The sequence below is a fragment of the Phascolarctos cinereus genome, unplaced genomic scaffold (genome assembly GCF_003287225.1).
Source record: "Phascolarctos cinereus isolate Bilbo 61053 unplaced genomic scaffold, phaCin_HiC Scaffold_3;HRSCAF=262, whole genome shotgun sequence".
Lineage (NCBI taxonomy): Eukaryota > Metazoa > Chordata > Mammalia > Diprotodontia > Phascolarctidae > Phascolarctos > Phascolarctos cinereus.
Window position 1 is genome coordinate 209,630,260 of NW_027555736.1, and position 25,025 is coordinate 209,655,284.

The window sequence follows — 25,025 nt, forward strand, 5'->3', positions numbered from 1 at the left end:
CCTGGTATAATCACTGGACAGTATACATGTACAGAAGCAAGAGAGAGATGAAGATGGAGAACCACTGGGAGTCCAGTTTGGCTAGAAGGTCCAGTGCATGATGGGTAGCAGTATGAAGTCTGGAGAGAATGTTTAGGGACCTGTGATGAGACTTGATCGCCGGGGTAAGAAGTTGATGAGAAACACCTGGAAGTTTTTGAGGAGTGACTTGATTTGGCTTGTGCATTAGAAAGATCATTTTGATGGGCATGTGAAGGGTTGTCTGGAGTAGGGGTAAGAGGAGACTGAGACAGAGGTGCCATTTATTTGAGAGAGGATGAGAGGAGGACCTTGAACTAGGTTGATTTTCACAGTAAAAGTAAAAAAGAGGATGTAGATGCCAGAGATTCTGCAGAAGTGGAATCAACAGGATGGGACACAAATAAGGTGTCCCCCCAAAGGTGACCGAGGTTTTGAGCCTGGATGACCATCAATAGGTAGACTTATATGTACACATACATATACATATATATAGATATAGATATACATATGTGTGCTAGTATTGTCATGCATGGTTTTAATTTTGTAGTAGTGCAATGGTATCTAGTTGTTTTTGTTTTTTAAATATTGTTATTGCCCATTTGGAATGAATGCAAGTGGGCATAATGTTTAACAGTTTAGGACAAAGTGAAGTGTGGGTTCTGAGCTGGATCCTCCAGGTATTCATCGCTCAAATGGGAGAAGGGGCCACAGCATGGGAAATTGTCTTTAGCAAATGATTGGTCATGGAACATTTAACTTGGTATCCTTTGTAAGTTATTCCATTCTGGCTAACATACTTGTAGTTGTCTATTTCAGTTCAATTGGGAGCATATAGAAAAACACCTGTTCTGACCTTCTCTCTGTTCACATATGCAAAGTGGAACATGGATGATGTTTTACAAATATTATTAGTAGTATTATATTTGTACATATAATTATGTATCTAAAATGTTATGATACGTTAAAAATAATGATAATAAGTTTACATTTCTGTATGACTTTATGGTTAAAAAGTGCTCCAAATGCATTCAGATATTGGATCTCCTCCATTCTGGAGGAAAGCAGTATACATATTATTTTCCTTTTGAATAGGAAGCAGTTGAGACAAAAAGAAGTTCAGAAATGACATGTCCATGTCATGTGTCTAGCCTTCCGCCCAAACTCTGCCCTGGACTTTTCTGATGCTGGCAAGATCTCTTTCATCAAGACCTATCTCAGATGCCACCTCCTCCATGTCGCCTTCATTGATACCCACAATTGAAGAGAGACTGAAAATTGGTCTCTCCTCAAGATATCTTATTTAACGTTTTATCAACCTCAAGCCTAGTGGGGTTTTTTTAATTTCATTTGATTTTTTAGTTTCAATAGGCATTTGTTTTCTCTTCTTCTCTCCTACTGCCCTACCCTTTTAAAAGAACAAAAATGACATAGTCAAGCAAAAAAAAAAATTCCACATTTTCAAAATTTTGTCACATTGTGCATTCTTGAATCTATCATTGTACAACACTACCTAGCATCTAGGCCAGCCTGTACGTTTTACAGATGAAGACAAAAAACAGCTTAGGAAGATAAAGAATAATAACAATAACAATAATACCTAGCATTTAAAATCTGAAAATTCCTTTACAAATGTTTTATCATTTGATCCTCCCAACAATCCTGAACGACAGGTGCTGTTATTGTTCCCATTTTTACACATGAAGACACTTAGGCTAGCAGAAATTGAATGAGTTGTCTGTGTTCACATAGACACTCCAAACCTAGAATTCAGTCCACTTACACCACTAACTGCCTACGGTATGAAAGCTCCTCAGAAGAAGAGCTGAGTCTAGAAACCATATCCTCTGATATCTACTTCCATAGCTTTTCCTACAGTGCCACATTATCCTCTAAATGTTGGAGGTGTCCCTTCCTCCATGAAGTAGAAAGAATTGGGCTTTTCAGGGATAAGGAAAGACAGAATTCATAGGAAATTGCTTTCCCATGCAACTTCTTAGCTGGTGGGAATACTTGCTACTCACCAAGGTAATGATGTAAATCCAACCTGGACTTTGGAAATTAACGCTGCAGTGAAGAACTGTTTTTTGGGGTTTTTTGGTTTTTTGAACGTTTATTTAGAGTCCCTCCATCACCACCATACACTGAGAGAGAGAATCTCTGGTTGTGCATAGAGGACATAATATTACATAAAAGGAAAGTACAAGTTAGCTTATCTTCTCATCTTATCTCTCCAGACAAAATATTTTGATTTGCTCAGTTTCTTCAAAGCAGAAAGGTTTTTAGGCCGAAGGGGAGGGAGTAGTGTGTATTTTTTTTCAAGATTAAAGGTCTTTGTTAAAGCATCTGTTCTGTCCTGGATCTCCCTATCTCCATGTCCTATATGGTAGATTTTTTATTTCACAAATTAGAATCCAATTTATGGCTTTCTTTAATTTCTTCAATCACATCATTTATGATCAAATCATAGCACCTGGCCAATGACCTCAGCAGGGTCAGTTTCTCTCTAGTCCCCATGGATGAGAACATCTCCAATTTTTGCCATTTAAAGGATAACATCATCTCCTTAGGTGAATCTCATCTCCCATTTCCTACGTCAGTCCCTTTGCTAATCATCTCCACTATCTCTCTTTCTCTTTTAATGAATTGTGAACAAACACTGAAAGGGAAAAAGTAGAACTCAAGGGTGGTGGCATTTTGTTTTATCTTAACCCTATCCCTTTGTCTTTCTTGCCAATTTAAGACTCCATTTCTGGCTGTTTCAGTCTCGCTGGTTTGGACCAGTGTCCAATGTTAATGCCACCTGAATTCAAACCCTACTCCTTGTGTGACCATGGACAAATCATTCAACTTGGAGCCTCTCAGTTCTTCATCTGTTATATGGGGGTTACCACAGCCCTTCGAAGCACTTTGAAAAACCTTAAATATCCAGTAAATGTGAGTCAGGGTGTTACATATTAATAACTAATGATACAAGGCACTGTGTGACAGGTGACCTGGTTGGTATAGTTGGGAAGTGTTCCTGAGTTCAGAGGAAGCAAAGTCAAGGCAGGCTCCATTTAGGAGGTGGTTCCTACAATGGACTTTGAAGGATGGGCAGGATTCAGATAGAGAGAGAAAAGTGAGAAGGATATTTAATCACTTACTCATTTACTGTGTTCTATGGTAGGAACAGCAAGTAGACTTGTTTGGCCAAAGTTCAAGATTTGATCAGGGGTAAAAAAAGTTGTTTCGGTCCTCCAGGAACTAAAACAAGACAGGAGTAGTCACAATTACACACAAGGATAGTTTTAGCAAACTTCAGATAGAGTAGAAAAATCTGAAATGTTTTGCTAACTTAGAGAAGGGCCAAGCTAGCTGATAGAATTTGTTTCTTTTAAAGCCTTATAAAGGGGCAGCTAGGTGGCACAGTGGATAGAGCACCGGCTCTGGAGTCAGGAGAACCTGAGTTTAAATTCGGCCTCAGACACTGGATCACTTGATACTTACTAGCTGTGTGACCCTGGGCAAGTCACTTAACCCCAACTGCCTCTCCGAAAAAATAAAATAAAGCCTTGTAAGAAATGAAAGGGATTTGATAGACCAATAGGATTTTTAAAAGGTGAACAGAATATCAAAAAGTGGCCAATGAGTTAAGTATGTTAGAAGGCCTAAGTGATAGGCTAGAAGACTTGGGTTAGATTTAAAATAATGATCTGTTCACGTTTTCAATATGGGTATCTGGTACTAGAAAGAGCTAGCCATTGTGGTGGTGGTGGTGGTAATGGTAGTAATAGTAGCAGTAGCAACAGCAGCCGACATTTATATAGCACTTAAAGGTTTACAAAGTGCTTCACAAATATCTCATTTTATCATCACAACAACCCGGGAGGTGCTCTTACTATCCTTATTTTATAGAACGTGACTCTAGAAAATAAATGTGTAACCACAAAGCAAATTTTAACATATTAGATTTAGAAAAATATTTGGTTTATGACTTTAAACTTTTCTTTCTTGTCTTTTGTTAAGTCTAGGCCTAAGGTAGTAGGCCTCATTTTAATCGTTGCAGTAATCAGTTAGAAAGAAATTAAGCCATTCGCTGCCCTCACCTTAGAAAAGGATTGTCGCTTGCTGTTCCAGTTTTCGTTTACTCCTCTGTCTGTGTGAATTGACTTAATACGGTAAAATATATACAGTTCAATTCCCTTGAGTCCAGTTTTTCAGGGCTTAAGTGCATCACCTCCAGAGTCAAACAGAGCAAAATCCTGCATCACTTCTGCCATTGTTGTCAAGGCTTCTGAATACCCTCACCCTATAAAACTACAAAGGGCTTGATCTTCTGAGTTGGTGCTGCCCCGGCTCTCAGTCCTCAGAGGGTAGAGAAATGGGCCTCAGTGAAAATCATGAAAAGCTTGGTTGTCTATACTCAGACTAGAAACTGAAGGGGATTCTGTCATTTGTTGTGAGTCCTTTTGAGTGTGGGTGCTTGTGTGTTCTCCTTTCGTTAGCTTTTCTTCTTTTTTTTTCATATTAAAATAACTACCTTTCCCACTGCTTGCCAGTATCCAAGTATGCCCTCTGAACGAAAACAGAAAAATTTCACCTACATTTTCTTGAAAACTCCATTAAAAAAAAAAGATCTCTAGCCACTTTGGGATTCCATTTGTTTTGTTTCCTGAAAATCTTTTTGTACTGACTCAAAAGTTGAGCACTCTAGGTGACTAATTTGAAACCACCTAGCTGGGCAACCACGAATTTACTTTAGCGGTTGCCATTCTCCAGTGATGATACAAGAACTGGATGCGAAGGAGAAAGAAATCATTTTAGTAGCTACTACCACAAAAACGGATAAGCAGGGGAAAGCATTTTTAGGCTGTTTGATATGTGAGAAGAAAAAAAATATTTTGCTAATATGCCATAACCTATGAATCATAGTTCACACCTTCCAAAATGCCAGTGTGAACTTTAGTTTACAAAATCCTACTTCTTCAGAAGTACTCTAACAAATCTTGACAACAAGACGATGGGAAAATCTGCAGATCAACACCTGTTGGTCTCTGTGTTGGCCACCTGTATAAGTCGGAACCATGTTAGTAATGGCAAGAGTCCTGGGCTTGCTGTTACACATCAGTTTCCAGTTAATCAGTTAAGAATTATTTGTTGAGCATCTACCAGGTTCTTAGCACCATGAGATGACTGTTTCAGGAATTCAGTATTATAGGTGGCTGAACAAGTTGTTTTACCTGTTTCTTGTAGGATGTGTTCATTAAAGTTAAGCGTGGGCTCCTTTAGGGATTGTGTGCAACTGGCCGCCCGTAGGCAAAAAGGACTTCAAAGTATAGTTAGTTTACCTTGGGGGGAGGGGGAAGAGGGAGGACAATGTCCTTTATAGCCAGCATAATGCACATTATTAATAGCTTGTGGGGTTTTCTCCTGGATCATATTATCCCTCTGGAAATTAAACGGCACATCTGAAGCATGAAAAATGTACTTTTTTTTAAACAGTAAAAAGTAATTTTCCAACATAATACCCCAGATAAAGTGCCATGGAGCTATTCACAGTAAATTGAATTTTTTGGTATGTAATCTAGTACAAAAACTGACAAATAACAACTCCCCCCACTCCCCAAATCATTAGTCATTCAGTTTGGAGGCACAGAGGCGGTAATCTGCAAGGGCAGGCATTTTGATGTCGGCTTCAATTGCACACTTCATTTATTTGGACAGGGTACAGGCGGCGGCTCCTGTCATGGGGCATCACTGCACTATTAGCAAGTTTCGCCCCAGGGCAGCTGGGACACTGTGCTGGGGCAGATGTTCTTTTCAGTGTATTCAGTGGCCATTCTTGAGGGTTGTTTACTGTTGCCATGGTGACCTTTATTTCCATAGCAGCGGCCTCTGCTGCTTCTCAGAGGAAAGTGAATTTAGTTATAAAAGGATAATATTTTTCTCTGTCTCTATAACCTGCCATCTGTCAACTGGCGGATCGGTGTGGATTCAGAAACCTATTAAGAATAACGGCAGTGATGTGATGACTTCGTTTTTTTTTTTCCCTCTCTCTCTCTCTCTTATTAAAAAGCAGCAATAGATTTTGAAGCAAGCGATGGTGCCCCCAAGAAGGGAACTTTATATTTCCAAAATATATAGAGAGGCTCTGCCACCTCTATGCACGCTCAGTCTCAAAAGTGACCATTTAGATTTTGCTGATGAGTAGAAATGACCAAATGTCATGTTTGTATCCCCCCCAGATGCAGGTGTGCTTAATTTTTTTCCCTGAGCTACAAGAAAATGGCTAGACCTTTCCTTGTTTTGTTTTTGTTTTTCCCAGGGGAGAAGGGGGGTGCCAGGCAAGTGGCACAGATTACTTCTCAGAAAAATACAATGCAAGCTATGAAATGAATGCAGTGAAAAGGAGCCCTCTTTGCCAAAGCAGAGGTCTCGTTTTGGGGGTGGGGTTATGTCTTTTTAATTGAAGCCTAGGGATACGTCCTTTGAATCCTAACTCAAGAATAGCCTTTTTCTATCCCCAGATGCAAAAAAGGGACGGAGGACACCCTTGGGATATCTCCTCTATTTCCTAGCTCTTTTCACTGTTGAATTCAGTAAACAATAACGTACAGGGGGAAAAACACACACACACATTGGCCCCGTTGTAAATAATGTATTTATTGGTTGATTTTTCCAGATCCTGACATTGATGCTGCCACTGCCATGATGCTTTTGAATACTCCCCCTGAGATACAAGCAGGTTGTGAGTAGATATTTCTATAGCATACAGCACCATAGACTTGTCAACTTAACCTTCTCATTTATGTGCCAGACCCTAGGAGAAACTAATGCTAAAAAAAAAAAAAACCACAACACTTCCCGTGAAGACTTCTTACTTTCTAAAATGCATAGGCATATGGACTTGCTTTCATCTACATTATGTATGCATACATATGTATGTGTTAAGGCTTAAAGGAAGAGCTCCATGCTTACCAGTTAGTGTGGGGGAAAGTGAAACAGACCGTCCAGTGAACTATTGTGAGTATTTCTTTCTCCTAAAAGAAAAATCTTAGGAGTATGGGGTCTCTGATCAGAGAGACTACCTGGGGATGGTGAGCATGTGAGCCCTAGATAGTGCATACTCTTAGAAATCACCCTCTCACCAGGACCAGCGTGGCCCTCACTTTGCAGCAACAGGCTCTTGGCGATGAGGTAAAGGGCGTTCCAGGGAAGAGAATCACTTGGTTGCAACCACAGGGGTCAATAAGAACCTTGAAATAGATACCCTTTCTGGCATTTGGGGGTTGCTGAGTGCATCCCCTGTCCATCCCTTCCTGATTATGAAAAACTGGCACATTGGAGACATCTCCCAGCAACACTATTCCTTTGTTCAACCCCTGTTGACACTTTAGAAGTACCAGGTCTTAGGGGAAGCTCCTTTCTTTCTAGCGAAAATTTCTTCCTGTTATCCTTTCCCAGTTTTTCTGGCACTATCCAATGGGGCTAGCATAGATCTTACTCATCAGGCACGAGAAGAGATCTCTATGGATCAGATTTGTGGTCTCAGGAAGATCTTCTGACCTCTGAGTGAAGAATTGTGTTAATTAAACAAAGCTTCATTGGATCCTGGAAAAATCATCCTTCAGGAGGTGGGTCCCACTCTGCCTGCTCTCCAGACCCAGAACTTCTGGGGACAGGTGGCCAGCCACTTCCTCATCAACCTGAGGTCACTGGCAAAAGCAATACAATAGAATATAAAAACTCATTTAAAGAAACAACAACAACAACAACATTCAAAGCTAGGAGCCCCACCTAAAGAAAAAATAACACAAATTCAAAACTAGGAGCTCTGTGGATCTCTAGCAAAGTCCTTTTGGTACAACTGGCCGACCAGGAGCTCTTCTTTTGGAAGTATTGGCTTTTGTCAGCCTTCACTGACCAGCGTACCCTCCTGCACAACTCACTGGGAGAGAGTGGATCTCGAAAGTTTTAGTGGCCCACAGGTCTGAAGAATGTGGAGACTATTCGATTGCAAACAAGTCTTCATCTTGGGCCACACCCAAGTGTAGTGTGTGTGTTGTTAATGGAGGTGTACTTTGTTTACAGCTTTCCCTGTTGTGAGTATTGTCAGGCACTTCTCTTACAAGACATGTCCGTTGCAGTCTTAGGAAACTTGACTCAATCATTTCTCTCCATTGCTTTTGAAATGAATCTAGGAATTTAAGAGTTTACTCAGGAGTTGTTACCATGCCTGGAGTTTATGTTGTCCTTATTTTGTAATCTCCTTTTAAAGACACTCCCAATTTTTCTTCTCTATTTGCATTGTGCTGATACTAGAATCTGCCCAGGGAGCAGGTAGACATTAGCCAACCCATCTTTCGACCTACACTTGAAGTTATGGAGAAATGGAAATTCTCCATCCAAAGATTATGGTTCAAGAAAAGTAAATCTCAGGGTTGCAGTTCCAAGTTATAGATACTATAGTGGCTTATAAATTCACTTGCCTGACTTACCAGGTGGTAGCCAGAAGGACTTGATCATAGCAGCGTAAAAAAAGACCTTGTCCATGACTTGTCTGTGGTTACTTTTGATCACAGCAGCAAAATTCCTTTTGAGAATCAAGCTGCTAAGGAGGAGTGTAAAGACAGGAAAGGATGACCCTATGGGTGTGACTGGGGTATTCATCTGTAACGGTGAACCTGGTGACTTTGATCACAAACCTTCATTATTGTATCTGTAGCAGCTACTTTATAAAAGAAAGAAAGAAAAAGAAAAAAGGAAAGCAGAAACTAGAGAGAGGGATCTTGATTTGTGGAAGATAACCATGTGACTTGTCAGTTGTTTTCGGACATCCACATCATAACAGCTAAGTGAGGTTCAATTCTCCTGACTTACCGGCTCTTCCTGTTTCACTACTGTTGCCCAGAAAGCTGTGGACTGTGAAGAAAATGCTTTTACATTGTCTCCTTGGCCTTGTTTGTTGTGAAAGGGTAAGCATTTAAAACAAAACAAAAAAGCCCTCCTGTTTCCTTTTGAAACTGTATTGACTCTGACTTCTAGTCAGCTCCTCATTACTGCTGTTCATTCAGGTACACATCTGTTTTAAGACCCATACTTCCTGTATGATGGAAGGCTGGGAAGAAAACTGAGCCATTATCTGGAAGGATGGAAATAGAGATGCCTTAGTAGTGAATCAGCAGGTCTTCCTAGGGTGAGTCCTAGGAGAGGGCCCTGGGCAGCAAGAGGCTGACAGGCACAGAGACGTGATTTAGTGAATAATCATAATGATGTTAGCTAGCGTTTATATAGTGCCTACTATGTGCCAGGCTAAGCACTTTACAAATTTTTTTTCTATTTGATTCCCACAACAACAGTAGGAAGTAGGTGCTATTCCTATCCCCATTTAACAGTTGAGGAAACTGAGGCAAACAGAGGTTAAATGACTTAATCAGGGTCACACAGCTAGTAGGTATCTTCTGCTAGATTTGAACTCAGGTCTTCCTGATTCTAGGCCCAGCTCTCTATCCACTGCTCCACCTACTTGTGAAGTAGACCAAGAGTTAGTTAGCCAGACTTGTGGAATCACTACTAAGTTATCGCTATTTCCATCCTTCCAGATAATGACTCTGTTTTCTCCCTAGCTTTTCACCATACACAAGGGTTAGGAGAGTCTTGCCTCTTAATACTTAATAGTAATATGACCATAGCAGGTCACTTAATCTCTCTGGGCCTCAACTTTCCTTATCCATAGAATGGAGATAATAATAAAACATACCTCGAAGGGTTGTTGTAAGAATCCGATGAAAAAGTTCTTTGAAAACCTTCAGGTGCTCACATAAATGTCAGCTACTATTATAGGCAGCACCAAAGGTTAGTTAGCCTCCTGTTATCAATTGTCTTCTCTGCCCCCCTTCCCAAGTAATATTCCTAAGGTTGGAAACAAGGATGGCCCAAACTCCAGGTTGTAAGCAGCCCAACACTTAAGGCCCAAAGATTAGTCAGGCAACGAGCAGTCCATTCACTAGATCATTTGTCGCTCATCTTGAGCCAAACGGGAGAGGCCCCAGCAGAGCTTAGGGATGGCCATCAACTTTCCCACTGCTCCCTCCCCCCATTCTGAATATTATAGCATGCGTTGTTGTAAGGCCCTGAATCAATTTGAAGAAGTAGTATAGAAACGTGGTTAGTAAATAAGAATAGCACACACTGACTAGTCTGTCAATGACTTATATCAACCAAGCCACAATTATTCATGTGTTCGGGGCATTGTAGTAGGAAGATAGAAGTAGAAGTTGTGCATGCTCCTTATTCTCCAGGAACCAGTCTAGTAGGCAGCGTGGCATTAAGATAAATTACAAAAGAGAAAGTGATTAATGGATGGAAGTAGTACAAGCAGGGTGTTAGGAGAGTTCCAAGGAGAAAAGATCATGGGAGTTTCATGTAGAAAATAGCATTTGAGGTAGGCCTTGAGAGTTAAATAGGATTTCAAAAAATAGAAGACTGATTAAGGGAAGGGAGGGTAGATTTCAGGTATAGGGAACATGATGTCAGCAAAGGTGCAGAGGCAAGAAACCTTCAGATGTTTTCCTGGAACAGCACATCTCTTGGAAGAAAGAAAGACTAAGGGTGTAGAATCTAAGTGTTTGGTTTTTTTTTTTCAAAGGATGTGTTTCTCTAGGAAGCCACTATATAAACATAGAGGTGTTATTTTCAGGTCTCAGAAAATTTAATTATGTAAAATCACTCCATTCTCTTTAGAGATGTGACCTGCGAAACAGAATTGTAGCATCCCAGGTAATAACTCAGTAACTCTCAACCTTTGATTTTCCTGAGTCGTGTGTGTACAGTGGTTATCCACTTCCCCATGCAAAGCCAGTTGAAAGATAATGCCTTAGTAACTGGCCCAAATAACAGCCACACGGTAGGAAAGGCAACCAGTGGCTGTAGATATGGGTTTATACATAAGCAGATGTGTGGGAATGTTTCTCAGTAGACAGATGCATTTCATTGTCTGTTGGAAGACCTTGCTACACATGGATGGTGCTATTCTTGTGGGTTGAGTGTGGCTAGAAAAAAAGCAAAGAAGCCAGCAGCTGTTGACATGGCGAGTAGGCCTGGATCCTTTCCTCTGCTTCACAGCTGTGGCCAGGGCACTGTTTACAAGGCCTCGTTTGGTGGTACTGTGTGACTGCTTTCTTGAACTGCCCTTACTCAAATCACAGCCCCCTAACCTGATCCGCCTTTGCCGCTGCCTCCGTTTCCTAGCAGTTAATGGCTGCCGTGTGTTGCCTGAAAGGCCTCCCTTTTGCGGGCCTTTCTTGCCAGTCACCCCACTTGAGCTCGCCCGTCCCACAGCTCCTTAGATCTCTTCGCCAGATCCACACCTGCCATGTAACTCAGCTCCATTGAACTGGCTGGCTGTCGTAAGCAAAGCTTCAGTAGCAGTGAACTTGGCAGAACTCCAGGGCTCTGTCAGGGAGCCAGTCTTAACCATTTGAAGTTGTGTAGACCTCAAGAAGGGGCTATTAGCACAGCTTCTCTAAGCTAGGTAGGAAGTCTGTATGCGGCCAGTCAAGAGGCATAGCTATTTTGGAGGTTAGGAGGTTGCCACTGTTTTATGGGATCACATTAATCTGGAAACCTTCCTGTGTGGTCAGATGGTTTTTTTGCCGTCCTGAGAAGCATCCTGGTTTCTTTGCCTGCTGGTGCATTGTTACTAGGGCTGCTGCCTGAGTAGCTGAAGAGTTGCTGACCACTTTTCAAGGGACTCTCTGTGATTATCATCAGTCCTTCTGGGCAGGCAGGGTTACGACCTATCCATGTCTGCCCATCCTCTGCACCTCTTGACCATCTTCTCCCATAAATTCACCATAGGGAGTCTACTCCATGTGCCAGCAATGTATATGTAGTGGAAATCTAAGGCTGTGCATCAGTTCGTTAAGTGCATAATTTACTAGTGACCTCAGGATTTGTTTGTTTAAAGATTGAGACAGTCCAAAGGTACAGGGTCTGTTCTAAAAAACAGCCTCTACTGCTTTGAGGATCTCTATGTGTACAAATGTACTTTTATTTTTATTTCTTATTTATTTATTTATTTATTTATTGGTGAGGCAGTTGGGGTTAAAGTGACTTGCCCAGAGTCACACAGCTCTAGTGAATGTTATGTATCTGAGGTCAGATTTGAACTCAGGTCCTCTATCCACTGTGCCACCTAGCTGCCCCCCTGCAACTTTTAAAGAGAGTTCCTGCCTGACTAACCTCTAGGACTTATGGTTAAGTTTATAGTCTATCGCTGTATTCTCCAAACCCTGTTCTACCAGAACCTGTCATAATATCGTGAGTGGTGTAAATGAAGATTCTATGAGAAAAATTTTAAGTTATTGATATTTCCCCCTCCAACATATTAAATTCGATTTTGTGTGTATATGAACAATACATACATATCCACAGCTGTTTTTCAGCATGAAAATATATTTGATTTCCCTCCTTTTGCCTCCAGATTCTCCTGATCTGAGCATTAGTAGAATCTTAAGATTTTAGAACTGTGAGGAACCTTACATATTATCTAGCCTCACCCTCTCATGTTAGAAATGAGGAAACGGAGGCCTGGTTGAAGAGGAAGTGATTTGCCACTGTCACAGAACTAGTAAGAGACGTAGTTAGAGCTCCAGACGAGCTCTTTGAGGCCAATCCTAGTGTTCAGTTTGGGGTTTTCTCCCCACCTTCTTGTACTTGCCATTTCCGGTGAGGAGGGAAGATATTCCACGTTTCCAGACTGCTCCAGTCCTGCATTTAAGGGTTCTGCTATCATATTTCAAGCCCTGTGTGCTATCCTGTGGCCAAATTAGTTTCAGAAATGCTGAGGCAGAAAAATTTTTCAAAAGATTAGAGGTGCCATCTTCAAGGTTTGAGCTCTGCCATCCTTTTCTGGCAGGGTGTGAATTATCCTTAACCCCAACTGAAGTATTAGGAAGTCAGGAGAGACCAAATCACCATTCCTCATTTATATCACCTGTAAAGGCTTATCATGTATTAATTATAGTTCACATCTCTGTGGCATTTTAAGGCTGACAAAGTGCTTACTTAGCCTCACAACAACACCCTTGAGGAAGGTTTTGTAGATCCATCATCCCCCACTTTTACAAGAGAGGAAACTGAGCCTTAGAAAAGAAAAATAACATGTCCCCCAAGTCACATAATTTCCAGGTTTTAAAGTAGGGTTTTGAACCCAGGTCTTTTAGACTCCAGGTTCAGTGCTCCTTTCCATATAACCATAAATCCTCTGCTTACTCTCCGTCATTGAAAGTAGCCAGAGACAAGCCCCTAGGTGGTGATTCAGACATCCAAATCCAACCTGCAAGAAAGAAACACGTTACCCAGAGTCACCTAAGTGTGGTCAGTGTTCCAGCACATGAAATCAGAAGCCACAAACAGAAAGGAAGATGACAGAGTCAGAAATAGCAGGCCTCCCCAGCAACACGGAGTCTTTCTGCCTGGAACTGAGGATCTCCGTCGTCTGTGCCAGCAGGAGTAGAAGGAAGGGCATCCTGGAAAACAGTGTGTTCTCTTTCCCTTTCCCCGCCACTTCCAAAGAAGCAGGTGGGAGAACCAACCTCAGGAAAAGGAAGGATTAGCGGAATCACCTGCTGCTCAACTTATGGCTTCCATTAGTGTTAGCCAGGGCTCTCCTCCAAAGGCCCCGGTGGGAGCGCTGAGCTGCATTTAGGAGCTGAAGCAATCAAGGCAGCTCAGCACCAGGATGGATGCTGAGGTAGGTAGTGGTAAGGGTCTTCCAATTCCAAAATTTCTTTTTTTTTTCTTTTTTTAAAATGTACTCCAGATTGTTATACCAAATCTAGTCACAAAGAGATTTATTTCCGAATGGTAGTCTTAGATGACTAAATGAGTTTGTGCCTCCTGAGTCTTTAATCCTGGTGAAAATAAAGATTTCTTTTACTGTCATTAGGATATGGTTCGTAGGCTGGGGTATGAGAGGAATATGCAGATACCCTTGGCATTATTTCATCCCTGTATGAAACCTGCAGGCCTTAGTAGCTTGGCCTTCCCAGCTGTAGATGTTGATGGCAGAGGCTCCCAGGAAGTAAAAACAAAATGTGTGAAATTTGGGCAGCTTGCCCAGATAGGTGGTTTGGTAGATAAAAGTATTAGGCCTCAATTCAAGAAGGCCCAAGTTCAAAGCCTGCCTCATTTGCTTCCTAGATTTGTAATCCTGTACAAGTCACTTAACCTCTCTCTGCATCAATTTCCTCAATTCTAAAATGGGAATAATAACAGCACCTACCTCCCTACCCCTGGTTTCTTGTGAGGATCAAGTGAGTGATATTTGTAAAGCACTTAAGCACAGTACCTGCCACATGGTAGGTACTTGTTTCCTTCTTTCCTGTTTCCAGGGAGACCTGCTAATCCATAATGAAGAATTCTCAGTGTCTCTGCTCTGACAACCGACATGTTTCTGTACCTAGAAGTGTACCAAACATTTTCCTCACCACAACTTCTGTGAAGTAGGTAGTGCTAGTAATATCCCCATTTTATGGGTGAGAAGGCTCAGAGATGGCAGAACAACTTCTTCCCAGCCTCCCAACTAGTGAGTATTGTAGCCAGCATTTGAACTCATTCACATTCTATGGCTCCCCTTCCTGTGCACATCTGCTCCACCATCCTGTCTTTTAACTGACTAGACCGTGGAATCCTGTCTCTCTCCTTTCATCACCTTCCCTTCAACAAAACAGGAATGCTTTGGGAAATTTTTAGATTTCTGCTGCATGAAGGGTGAATGAGAACAAGATAGAGGTGATGGTAGGGGAAATGCCTGTGATGTGATATCAGAAATTTACCTAAACAGGCTTGAATAGAAAAGCTTATTATTGAAAGAAGTATATCCCTTTGAGTCACTTTGGGGCAACTCATATTTCAGAAGTTTAGTTCAAATCAATGAAAAAAGAAAAGAAAAAAAGGAGAAGAAGCAGTTAGGTATACATTGTTAGCTGACAGCAACCGGCAGACTCTCCTAGACATACTTATTTTCTATCTGTACATGAACAACTTTGTAATTGAAAAGCCCTGTTAAATACCAAAGTTGGAAGAAGTTGGGAGCTGTAGTTACAGTTCATTTGTTATTGTTGTTTAATCCTTTTTTCAGTCACATCCAACTCCTCATTTGGGGGTTTTCTTGGCAAAAATACTGTAGCGGTTTGTCATTTTCTTCTCTAGCTGATTTTACAGATGAAGAAACTGAGGCAAACTGGGTTAAGGGACTTGCCCAGGTCACACAGCTAGTGAGTTGTCCGAGGCCAGATTTGAACTCATATGAATGAGTCTTCCTGATTTCAAGCCCAGCGCTCTATCCTCTGTGCCACCTAGCTGCCCTGTATTTCATCTAAGCATGGGTGAAAGGGTTTGGTGGGATGCACCCAGGTTAAAGAGCCAGAAGTCCTAGGAAATGCAAGGAATTGCTTGAGAAAACCCTAGTTTAGTATGTTAGATTTAGCCTTTGATGGTCCGTTTAAAGTGAATACTTTTCATCCATCAGGATGTTTTCGTAGGTTAATTTCATGTTGCAGATGATGACCCCCCCAAAAAAACAAACAAACAAACACAAAACCTGATAGACTACAGGAACTTTTCCCCCCAAACCTTCCATCTCACTCCTTATCTGGACTAACTGCTATCTGATAGAAAGCAAAGTAAAGCCATTGTTCTTTTCTCCTGGTTTGCCACTGTGGTTATTTGCTGTGGACATGGGAACATGTAACTTTCTGCAAAACTGGAGCGCTGTGGTAGAACCACTTTTCTCGGAACTGAGATGGGGTTGGCTTGACTGTGAGTGATGTATTAGGCATGTGGAAAATAAAGGCCTTCGAAGCTTAGAAAACTACATCAGGAAACTATATTTAAAGTTTGTTGCCATGTATTTCCTCCTTGCAGCCTGTGGTGTGGTGGATAGAGTGCTGGGTCTGGAGTCAGGAAGACCTGATTTCAAATTTGGACCCGGACGCTTCCTAACTCTATGATCCTGGGCAAATTACTTAATCTCTCTCTGCATGTTTCTTTAACTAAAATGAGGATGATAGCAGTTCCTACCTCCCACGGTTATTGTGAGGATCAAATGAGATAATATTTGTAAACTACTTAGCACACACAGTGCCTGGCACACAGTAGGTACTATATAAATGCTTTTTTTCCCTCCTGTCCCCCATAAGGGAGGATATCTAGATAGACTAACTCTGATGAGGTTTGAGAGACACACATGAGCCAGATGACTGTTGGAGCTGAACTATTCAATTCAAGTTTCTAGAACAGCTGCCAGTATGTCTCTCCCACCACTGAAATAAGTATGTAATATAGCCCCTGTCTTCATGGAACTCCCAGTTATGTTGAGGAGATGCCTATCTTGTGTGAAAAGATTCTAGTTCTATTACAGTATAAAACCTAATATAATCAGGTGTCCAGACCCATGGCACTGAAAGTGTTGGAGATGTTGCATGGGGAAACATGACCTGCCTTTGGACCATCTTGTCACTGACTTTACCTTCTTTTAATGTCTTTGATTCAGTTCAGTTTGGTGAACACTTAATGCAGACTATGGAAGACACGGTACTAGACACTAATAAGAACTTTCTGTTTAGCTTCTCATGTATTTTTGAGTATTTCAGGTTAGTAAGCCCAGTGTAATGTATCCCTAGAGATGACTGGGTTAACCTTGAACATCACCATTGTTGGTATGGTGTTTGCCATCATGACTGTTGTAATCAGGGTACCACGTTCTGCAGAATTGCTGAGTCTTTCTAGGATTTTCTATTTGGGCCAATTTTAGCTGCTGCTATTTTGCTGTGCTGACTGGTGGAAGCTGAAATATTGTCCAGCACTGTTTTTACAGCTGCTAGGGTGGTTCATCATCTGTTTCTATGACTTTTGGCCATCCTATGTGTTTGTTTGTTGCTGTGCAAAAGGATTTCATGTCTTCCTAGCTTTTCAAGTATAGGATACCCATTTGCCTTTACAAGTTCACGATAGATAATACTTTCCCAAACTGCTGTTTTGTAGCAGGACTGCGCAACTGAGTCCAATTATCTTATCATCATGTGTTCTCATTCTACCCCAACTCACCCACAGCTGACACACAGATGGTGATACTGGGGCAACTACAAGAATCTTCTGGGCTAAAGGACAGTGACCTCTGGAGAAATGTTAAATATATAGCTTATTGCATCATATTCATTTGGTGCTTGGTATAAGAAAGAGCATTGGTGGAAGCAAAGAAGTATTTGGCTTACTTTTCCATGACTGCATTAGAGAGTGACTTAGAAGTAGCTTCAAACTAGATGCCAGATTAGGACACTTTGAACATTATCTGGCTTGTTGGAATCTAGTTCAATTCAGCGCACTTATCAAATTCTGTATATGTGCAGGACACTGTGCTAGGGTGCTTGAGATGCAAAGAGAAAATGAAAGATAGTTTCTTCCTCCAAAGCTTATATATTCTACTGAGTAGATGAACATGTGTGCAAGTGACTTAATGCTACAAAGGACATACAAAGAAGCAAAGCAAGAGAGAGTGCAAACACGTTCTAATAATTGAAACAGATAAAGAAAAACCCTCTGTAAAAGGAGGAACTAGGGCTGAGTTTTAACAGAAACGAGGGCTTCTGCAAGACATAGGCAGGGAAGGACTGCACTTTAGACAGGGGAAACTCTGTGAACAAAAGCGTAAAGTCCAGAGATGAGACATTGTGCATGGGGAACAGATAGAAGGTCAGTTTGATAAGAACAGAGAGTATAAAAAGGAGGAGCCAGATTATGGAGGGCTCTGAATGCCAGGCTGAGGATTTAGTATTTTATCCTCCAGGCAGTGGACTTTGAGTAAGGGGTAACATGGTCAGATCTCTTCTTTAAAAACACTTCGATTTGGTGGCTCTGTAGAGGATGGATTAGAGGAAAGAGACTAGAGTAAGGTAAGTTAATTACAAGGCTTTGAATATGGAAAAAAATTGACTAAAAGCTATATTGTTTTAGGAAGCATTCAGACTTGAAATACACTTTCACATGTATCTAATATCATGTTGTATATATCACTATATACTTAGGAAATTTCCATCTAATGATGATTGTAGACTGCCCACTTCTTTTTTTTACCGGTGTAATCTGTGGCATTTAAGTGAGCTGTCACACAGTATGCCGGCATGCTTTGTTATTAAATCGGTTTCTTCATCTTGGTACTTTGGCAGTCTGTTAACCTGAGTCAAGTGGATGCAAGAGACTTAAAGGGACTTCTGAAATCGTGCAGCCATCTCTCAATTGTAGTAGAAGATAGGTACGATCTCATTCACTGAGATCCACAGATCGTCATAAATCCACATTTTAGCCAACAGTTTCGGTCTCATCTAAGCCATTTGCTTGAGTTGGTGAGAAGGAACCAGCTTAACTTTTCTCTTTCCTTACCTAACAAGGAGTAAATTGGCTAAAAAGGCAAATATCACAGAGGACAAAAAAGAGAACCCAACCACCATAATTATGTCATTCATTTATAAAGCGCTTTCCTCACAACAACCCTATGAGGTAGGGAGTGCAAATATTATTATTTTCATTTTATAGATGAAGAAATCAAAGCCCAGAGTAGTTAAGCTGCCTGTCCTGATCATTTCACAGCTAGAACTCAGACAGGTCAGAACTCACACCTGGGTCTTAAAACTCTTTCCACTAGCTCATGCTGTCCCAGAAGGTCTTGTAGAAATAACAAAACTAGATCATTTTTAAATAATTGAGACTTGACTTTCACAGTATTTCTTTCAGTTTTGTTTGACTTGGAATATTTGTTATAGAAGAGTATTTTGTACATGAGTGTGTTGTAGAAAGTATTTCTCGGCCTTTTCACTCTGAGAATTTTATGTAGAGACCATGCTTCACAAGAAGTACTTATTTATCCTTCTTAAATGGTGTTGACAGTAGATTTCTAAATTTCAGTCTGTTGTGGTTTACATTTTTGGACTGAAATTCCTTAAATCCTTCTACATACACATTAACCATGTCCTAGGACTCAATCTGCCTTTCAACTAGCTATGTAAATCATAACTTTTCTCCTGGCTTTAGTTTTCTCTTTTGTGAAATGAGAGGAGATGAGCTTAGTGATGGCTAAGGTCCCCTCTTGCTCTGAGTCTATGATCTTAGAATCTTCCAGTTGTAATATTTGATGTTCTGGGCTGTAAAAATTTACTCATCATGCTCATCTCTCAGTAGACTCAGTTATTCCAGAAGCTTGAATGGTAACTATCCTTGTCCTCTTAAAGTGTTGGATCTGAATGTGAAATCTTAGAGACCAGCTAGTTCAACCCCTCTCATTATACAGAACAAGAAATAGTCCTAGGGAGGTGAAATGATTTGCTTATGATATGGCAGGTAGCATCAAAAAATATCTCTGGAACTCAGCTCTTCCAACACAAAGATGAATTTACTACCTTAGGTAGATGCATGCTATCATGGACACAGTGCACTAATTAATCGTTGACTTTGCTTGGGGAGGAGAGATGTCATAGTGTTTGCCTCCTTGAACATAGTGTGGTCCTAGAGAGATAAAAAGTTTTCTTCCATATTGTTTTTGGAGGATTGGGTGGAGAAGGGGGAGGAATCTGCTACCTGAGCATGCTACTTAGGAAAAAGTTGGTAAGTTCCAGGTTTAATATATCATTTGGGAGAGGCAGGTGGAGGAAATTTTCCTGGAAGGAATCAAGGGCAAGGAAGTTAGTTGTCCAGAACAACCCCCTGAGTGGTTTGGAAGCAAAGGCTAAGGAGCCGCTTGATCCTAATCCTTAATCCCTTTGAAGTCTCTGAGGAGGAAAAGGAGTGTGTTGGAGGTAGATCTCTGTAACATTACATATGACCATTTTAGTTAAGATGCCAGAATGCTCAAAGAGTCAGGTTTGTATGTTTCCTTTCTTGGCTATGTTGGTTTGAAAAAAATGGAACAATGTCGACTGTTACTGACTGAGGCTAGAGGACTCGATTTTCAAACAAGGAAATGCTCGCTTCTAACTAATGGTCTTCTCTGAGTGTGTCAGACAAACATAATGACATTAAGATTTGTTTCTTGACTAAAGTTTACCCAGAGATGAAAATTTTTTTATTCAGTAAATTCCAGTCACTGAAAGAAAAACAAAAACTCTCTCTCACTTACATATGTTCTTTTTGACCTAGGCAACAAGACTGAATCTGCCTCTCAGAGCCATCAGCATTTTATTAAGCCTTCGAACTAAAATCTTTACGCTTGATTTCCTGCATTGTTTTCAAAATGTTGTATTTTTTTTTCTTTTTCAGTCCCTCCAGGAGTAATACAAAATGGAACCCGGGTTCTGAGTCGAGGTATATTCCCTGGAGTTAGAGCACTGCCAATCCACCCCATCGGAATGGCGGCTGCTGGGAGGTAAGTGATGGCGATGATACCTGTAGGGTAAGTCGGCAAACAGACTTGAAGGCAGCCCTGACTTTTCCACAGTGGAAATCTGGTTATATAGGAGAAGAATAACCACCAAATAGCTTTAACAAATCTAGCTTTGTTTTCCTAAAGGGTTAAAATAATTCTCAATGTTTAGAATGAAAATACTTTTTGTGTGGGGAAGGTTTATCCAGTGTATTTTTCAGGCAATCAGATCCTTGGGCTTCTAATCTTTTCAGCTGAAGAAACTAAAATAAAGGGGGGGTTCAACATGTCATACACACTTACTCTGAGAAGATTTAGAAGCAGAGATCTGTGAGACATGCAGGAAGTCTTTCCTTCCAGTAAGGACTCTTCTATCTTAACGCCTATAAAGGTCAGATAATACTTTATTCCAGCCATTCTCCTTCCACACTGGCGTGTGTTTGTTCTCATAGAACTTCTTTTGACCCACTGGAAAAAGTGAAGAGCAAGGTTGCTTCTGTGTGCATCCTGCTATTTAAGGTTTTTATGCAGCTCAGAATACTGATGGGTTTCAATGACTGCTGAGGTCTTCTGAAACCCAGTTTTGCCACGGTGTAAATAATAACAGAGAGGAAGCTTGGCATAATGGTTAGAGAGCTCACCAACTCGGGAAGACCTGGGTTCAAGTCTCACTTTGATCTCTGAAACATACTAACATTTCAGGGTTCTAAGAAACTTTTAAAGGATCTTAAGTTGCAGGAAAGGTGCCAGCCTGGATTAGTAAAGGGAGTTTGCTCACCTAAGAGCTCCCCATACCAATGAAATCTCAAGACCTATATTCCTATAGATAATAACGTGATTTTTGAGGGAAGGGAAGAAAAGAGTAGGATGTGAAAAGGAAAGAGGGTAATAGGGAGGAAGGAGAATGGGGATTGGAAAGAAGCCTGTGTTATGTCTACTAATCATAATGCTGGATTGCTTTGAAAATAAACATGGCTCAGACAGGCCCTTTTCTTATAGTTCTCTATCAATAGGTCGTGCTTATCCTTAGATTAATGATCTTAACCCTGCTCCATAAAGTAGGGTTACTGATGTTCATGCCTCAGGTTGTGAATGGCCTTTGATTTCTTGTTCTTTTGTTATAAAACATTTTTTTCAGGCCCCTCTAATTTTCTCTCTCTCTCTCTTTCCTTCCTTGGGCTATTTTAATAACATCTATCCATTTTCATTAACAAAACTAAACATAGATTTCTGCCAGAATATTGATCATTCTTAGATTTGATCCAAGGTAACATTCTTACTAGGAAGAAGACGAAATCTGTAGACGAGGAATTGCCTTCCCCAAAACGTAGAGAAGAAGGTGACCTCCAGCAGGAGCTGAATTAAACCCTGCTGGTTTTAATTGTTACCTTCACATCCTGTCTTCCTTGCAAATTTTAATAATCACTGTCTGTAGTCCCATTTGCTTTGGAATAGTGAGAATATTTGGGTTGAGAGGTGGCAGAGTGTTTGAAAGTGTTGACACAAAAAACTGTTAAAAAGCACCTTTATAATAAATGCCAGGAAATCTAAAGAGAAACAAAAGAAATAGAGTGTTTCCATTTTACTCTGCCCGTGAATTGAACATTCTGAAACATGTTGGTCAGGGAAGATTTACCTTGGCTGGGTGGCAGACCTTATGAATTCGGAGTTAAATTGTCCAAGATAAACATGTAATTAGGGTTTCAGAACCCAAGACACATATACCGTGTCTTAGAATAGAGTTTTTAATGGATGAAATTCTGCCTCCGAAAAGGTACATTGGGAAGTGTTTGAAAAGTATCCTAATTTACCTCTTTCATACCAATTATAATTGTCCATCATTTATCTTATTTCCCTTTTTGAAAATGTTTGTTTTTGTGGTGTAGTCAAATGAGCCTCAAGACCAGCTGAAACTAAGAAAAATTAAAATACAAGGTGGCAGGTGAGGGGATAAAGAATAGGAAAAGGAGACAGAGTCAATAAATGGTCAGAATTATACTGGGACCTCAGATAAACACACCTGGAAGGGACCAGGGGTTTTTGCAGTTGTAAACAAGAAAGGGGGCCGTTAGGAAGATTCACTAAGGATCTATTTCCTGCTCTGTTTCTCATGATGGAACGTGTCTCTGTATGTATGTGTGTTTTTGTGCAAATGGCTTATTCTTAAGTGAAAACATTTTCTTTGTGGAAGGGCTTTTCTCCCTTTGCTTAGTGTCATGGGCCATGTTTGTTTACCTTAACTCTGAAGCTGCTATTGATATAGATGAAGTGTTATTTTATTACCTGATCATTACCCAGCTTGTGTTTGCTGGATTCTTCTGCATATAATTATGATGTAAAACCTCCTTGTTTAAGAGTATCTGTCAATAGCATAATTGACTTCACTCTGTTGACTTTTTACACAGTAACTCCAGATATTGGCCCATCATAATACATATGAAACCTGCCTGTTTTTAATTTGCCTGGGAGCATATTCCCCATAACACATTATGCTCAAAATAACTCCTGACATCCTTCAGCCTTAAGTCATCTGAGTCCTCTACAACTGTCTCAGTTGAGTGTGTTGTAGCAAATAACATTGGGTAGAGCAGAGGCTACTGTAAAATGGGAGGGGAGGTATTTCTTACATTTTGAAAGGTGAAGAGGTCCCAAATATTTTAAAATCATCACTGGAAAATTCTGTATTCAGGAGCTTCACTGATACCTCCAGTTCAGGACTAGTCAACTTCCAGACCTTGTCTAAGTTATTTTTGACCCAGGAGACTGTGGAGTCAAGTCACTTGAAGATTGGAGGGTGGAGGGGGGTCTGTTGGTGGAGAGTTACTAGTCGGATGATGGATGAGCAGCCGGTCCTTCATTTGGAAAAGGCAGAGGTTCTTAACCTGGACTATTGGAAGATATTTTCGAGCATCTGTGAATTTGAATAGGAAAACAGTTACATCTTTATTTTCACTAGCTTTTAACTGAAATTGAGCATTTCCTTCAAATTATTTAAATCTCTATTCTGAGAAAGTGTCCATAGGCTTCTTCAGACTGAAAAGAGTCTGCACTATAAAAAGGTTAAGAACCCCTTAGGGTAAGAATAACTTAGTAGTCGCCCTTGCTCCCCATCTACAACCCTGGCCTCAGTCTAGTACATAAGTTTTAGCATATTTAAGGAGAATGAAGGTTTAAATTGGATTACTTGTTCCACTTGGTTGCAACCTAGAACCTAGGCAGAAAGCACTCTGCATCTCTTTAGGCTCAAATGTAGACATGAGGGGGAAGCCATTAGTTTAGGACTGCTTGCTTTAGACTGACCTAGTTATTTTCCAAACTACGCTACAAAATTAAAATAAAATGACTGTCTACAATCAATCTCTTTGGAGGCTGCATGCAGTTTGGATGAGTGACATAAAATATTTCCCTCCATTGGCTTCAAAGAAAACATCTTAGGTACATAAACTCCAAGGGCATCAACCAAGGTTATAAGCCCAGGCCCTCCTGCAGTCAGTAAAACTAGTTTACAAGGGCAGCTAGGTGATGCAGTGGATAAGAGCTCCAGCCCTGAAGTGAGGAGGACCTGAGTTCAAATGTGGCCTCAAACCAAACCCTTGACACTTACTAGCTGTGTGACCCTGGGCAAGTCACTTAACCCCAATTGCCAAAAAAAACAAAAAACAAAAACAGCTAGTTTATAAAGTCATTGTCAAAAGGGAGCAATCAGATCAGCTGACCCCTTGTCCTAAGACCTGTCACTTGTCAATTTTCTTTGTTTTTCCATTCATCAGTATGTCCTGTTTGCTTCTAAAAAAAATGAGGTGTTCAATCTTGCTTATCATCCTGGGTCTGAGGTGCAGTAGTGCAGGGGTTTTTGGTATCATGAACCCCTTGGGTAATCTGGTAAAGCCTATGAACTGCTTCATAGAATCATGTGTTTAAATGCAAAATATAATACATAGGATTACAAAGGAAACCAATTGTGTTTGAATACAGTTATCAAATTAAAAAAAAAAAGCTCCTGGCCCCTATTTCTTTGGTAAGAGTAACTTAAGGGAAAGGCCCAGGTTAGTAGAGAAGGCCTATTTTTTAAGTTCAGTCTCCAATTTACCTGGTCTCCTTGATTCCTTCTTCAAGAAGGTAAATGGTAGAGGTCAGGACATAATTGGGCTTTTCAGTACAGTAGTAAGAGAAATTAAATATACAAAAAAAAAATGAATGGAGGACATTAGAGACAGTTTATTTTTTTAAAAAACCCAAGTATGATTTCCTTGTAATGTTGACATAAGAACTCATCTGTGAGTACTAGCAGACCAGATAGGTAGTAAAATGGATAGAGCATTGGACTTGGAGTCAAGAAGGCCTGAGTTCAAATCTTGCTTTAAATACTAAGCCATATAATCCTGGTCCAATCACTTATCTGCCGCAGTTTTCCTTACCTGTAAAATATCGATAATAGCACCTATCCTACAGAGCTGTTACGAGAACCAAATGAGCACTTGTATACAGTGCTTTGCAAACCTTAAAGTGCAATATGAATGTTAGCTATTGTTATTATCATATTATTATAGCAGTATATTAGTATACTAATAGATAACTAATAATATAGTGGCATAGTAATAATATACTG

General features: G+C 40.5%; 1 protein-coding gene across 6 annotated transcripts in view; it reads left to right on the top strand.

Moving 5' to 3' along the window:
- The window catches only part of FOXN3 (forkhead box N3), a 504,847-nt gene that overhangs the window by 456,883 nt on the left and 22,939 nt on the right, over window positions 1-25,025 (top strand). For 4 of the 6 annotated variants that reach the window (XM_078151439.1, XM_021000334.2, XM_021000338.2 and 1 more), the window contains 2 exons: window positions 6,683-6,748; window positions 20,314-20,419. In XM_078151439.1, coding sequence (XP_078007565.1) covers window positions 6,683-6,748; window positions 20,314-20,419 — 172 coding nt within the window. The remainder of the gene's footprint in view (window positions 1-6,682; window positions 6,749-20,313; window positions 20,420-25,025) is intronic. The other 2 variants (XM_078151440.1, XM_078151441.1) reach the window with 2 other exon arrangements.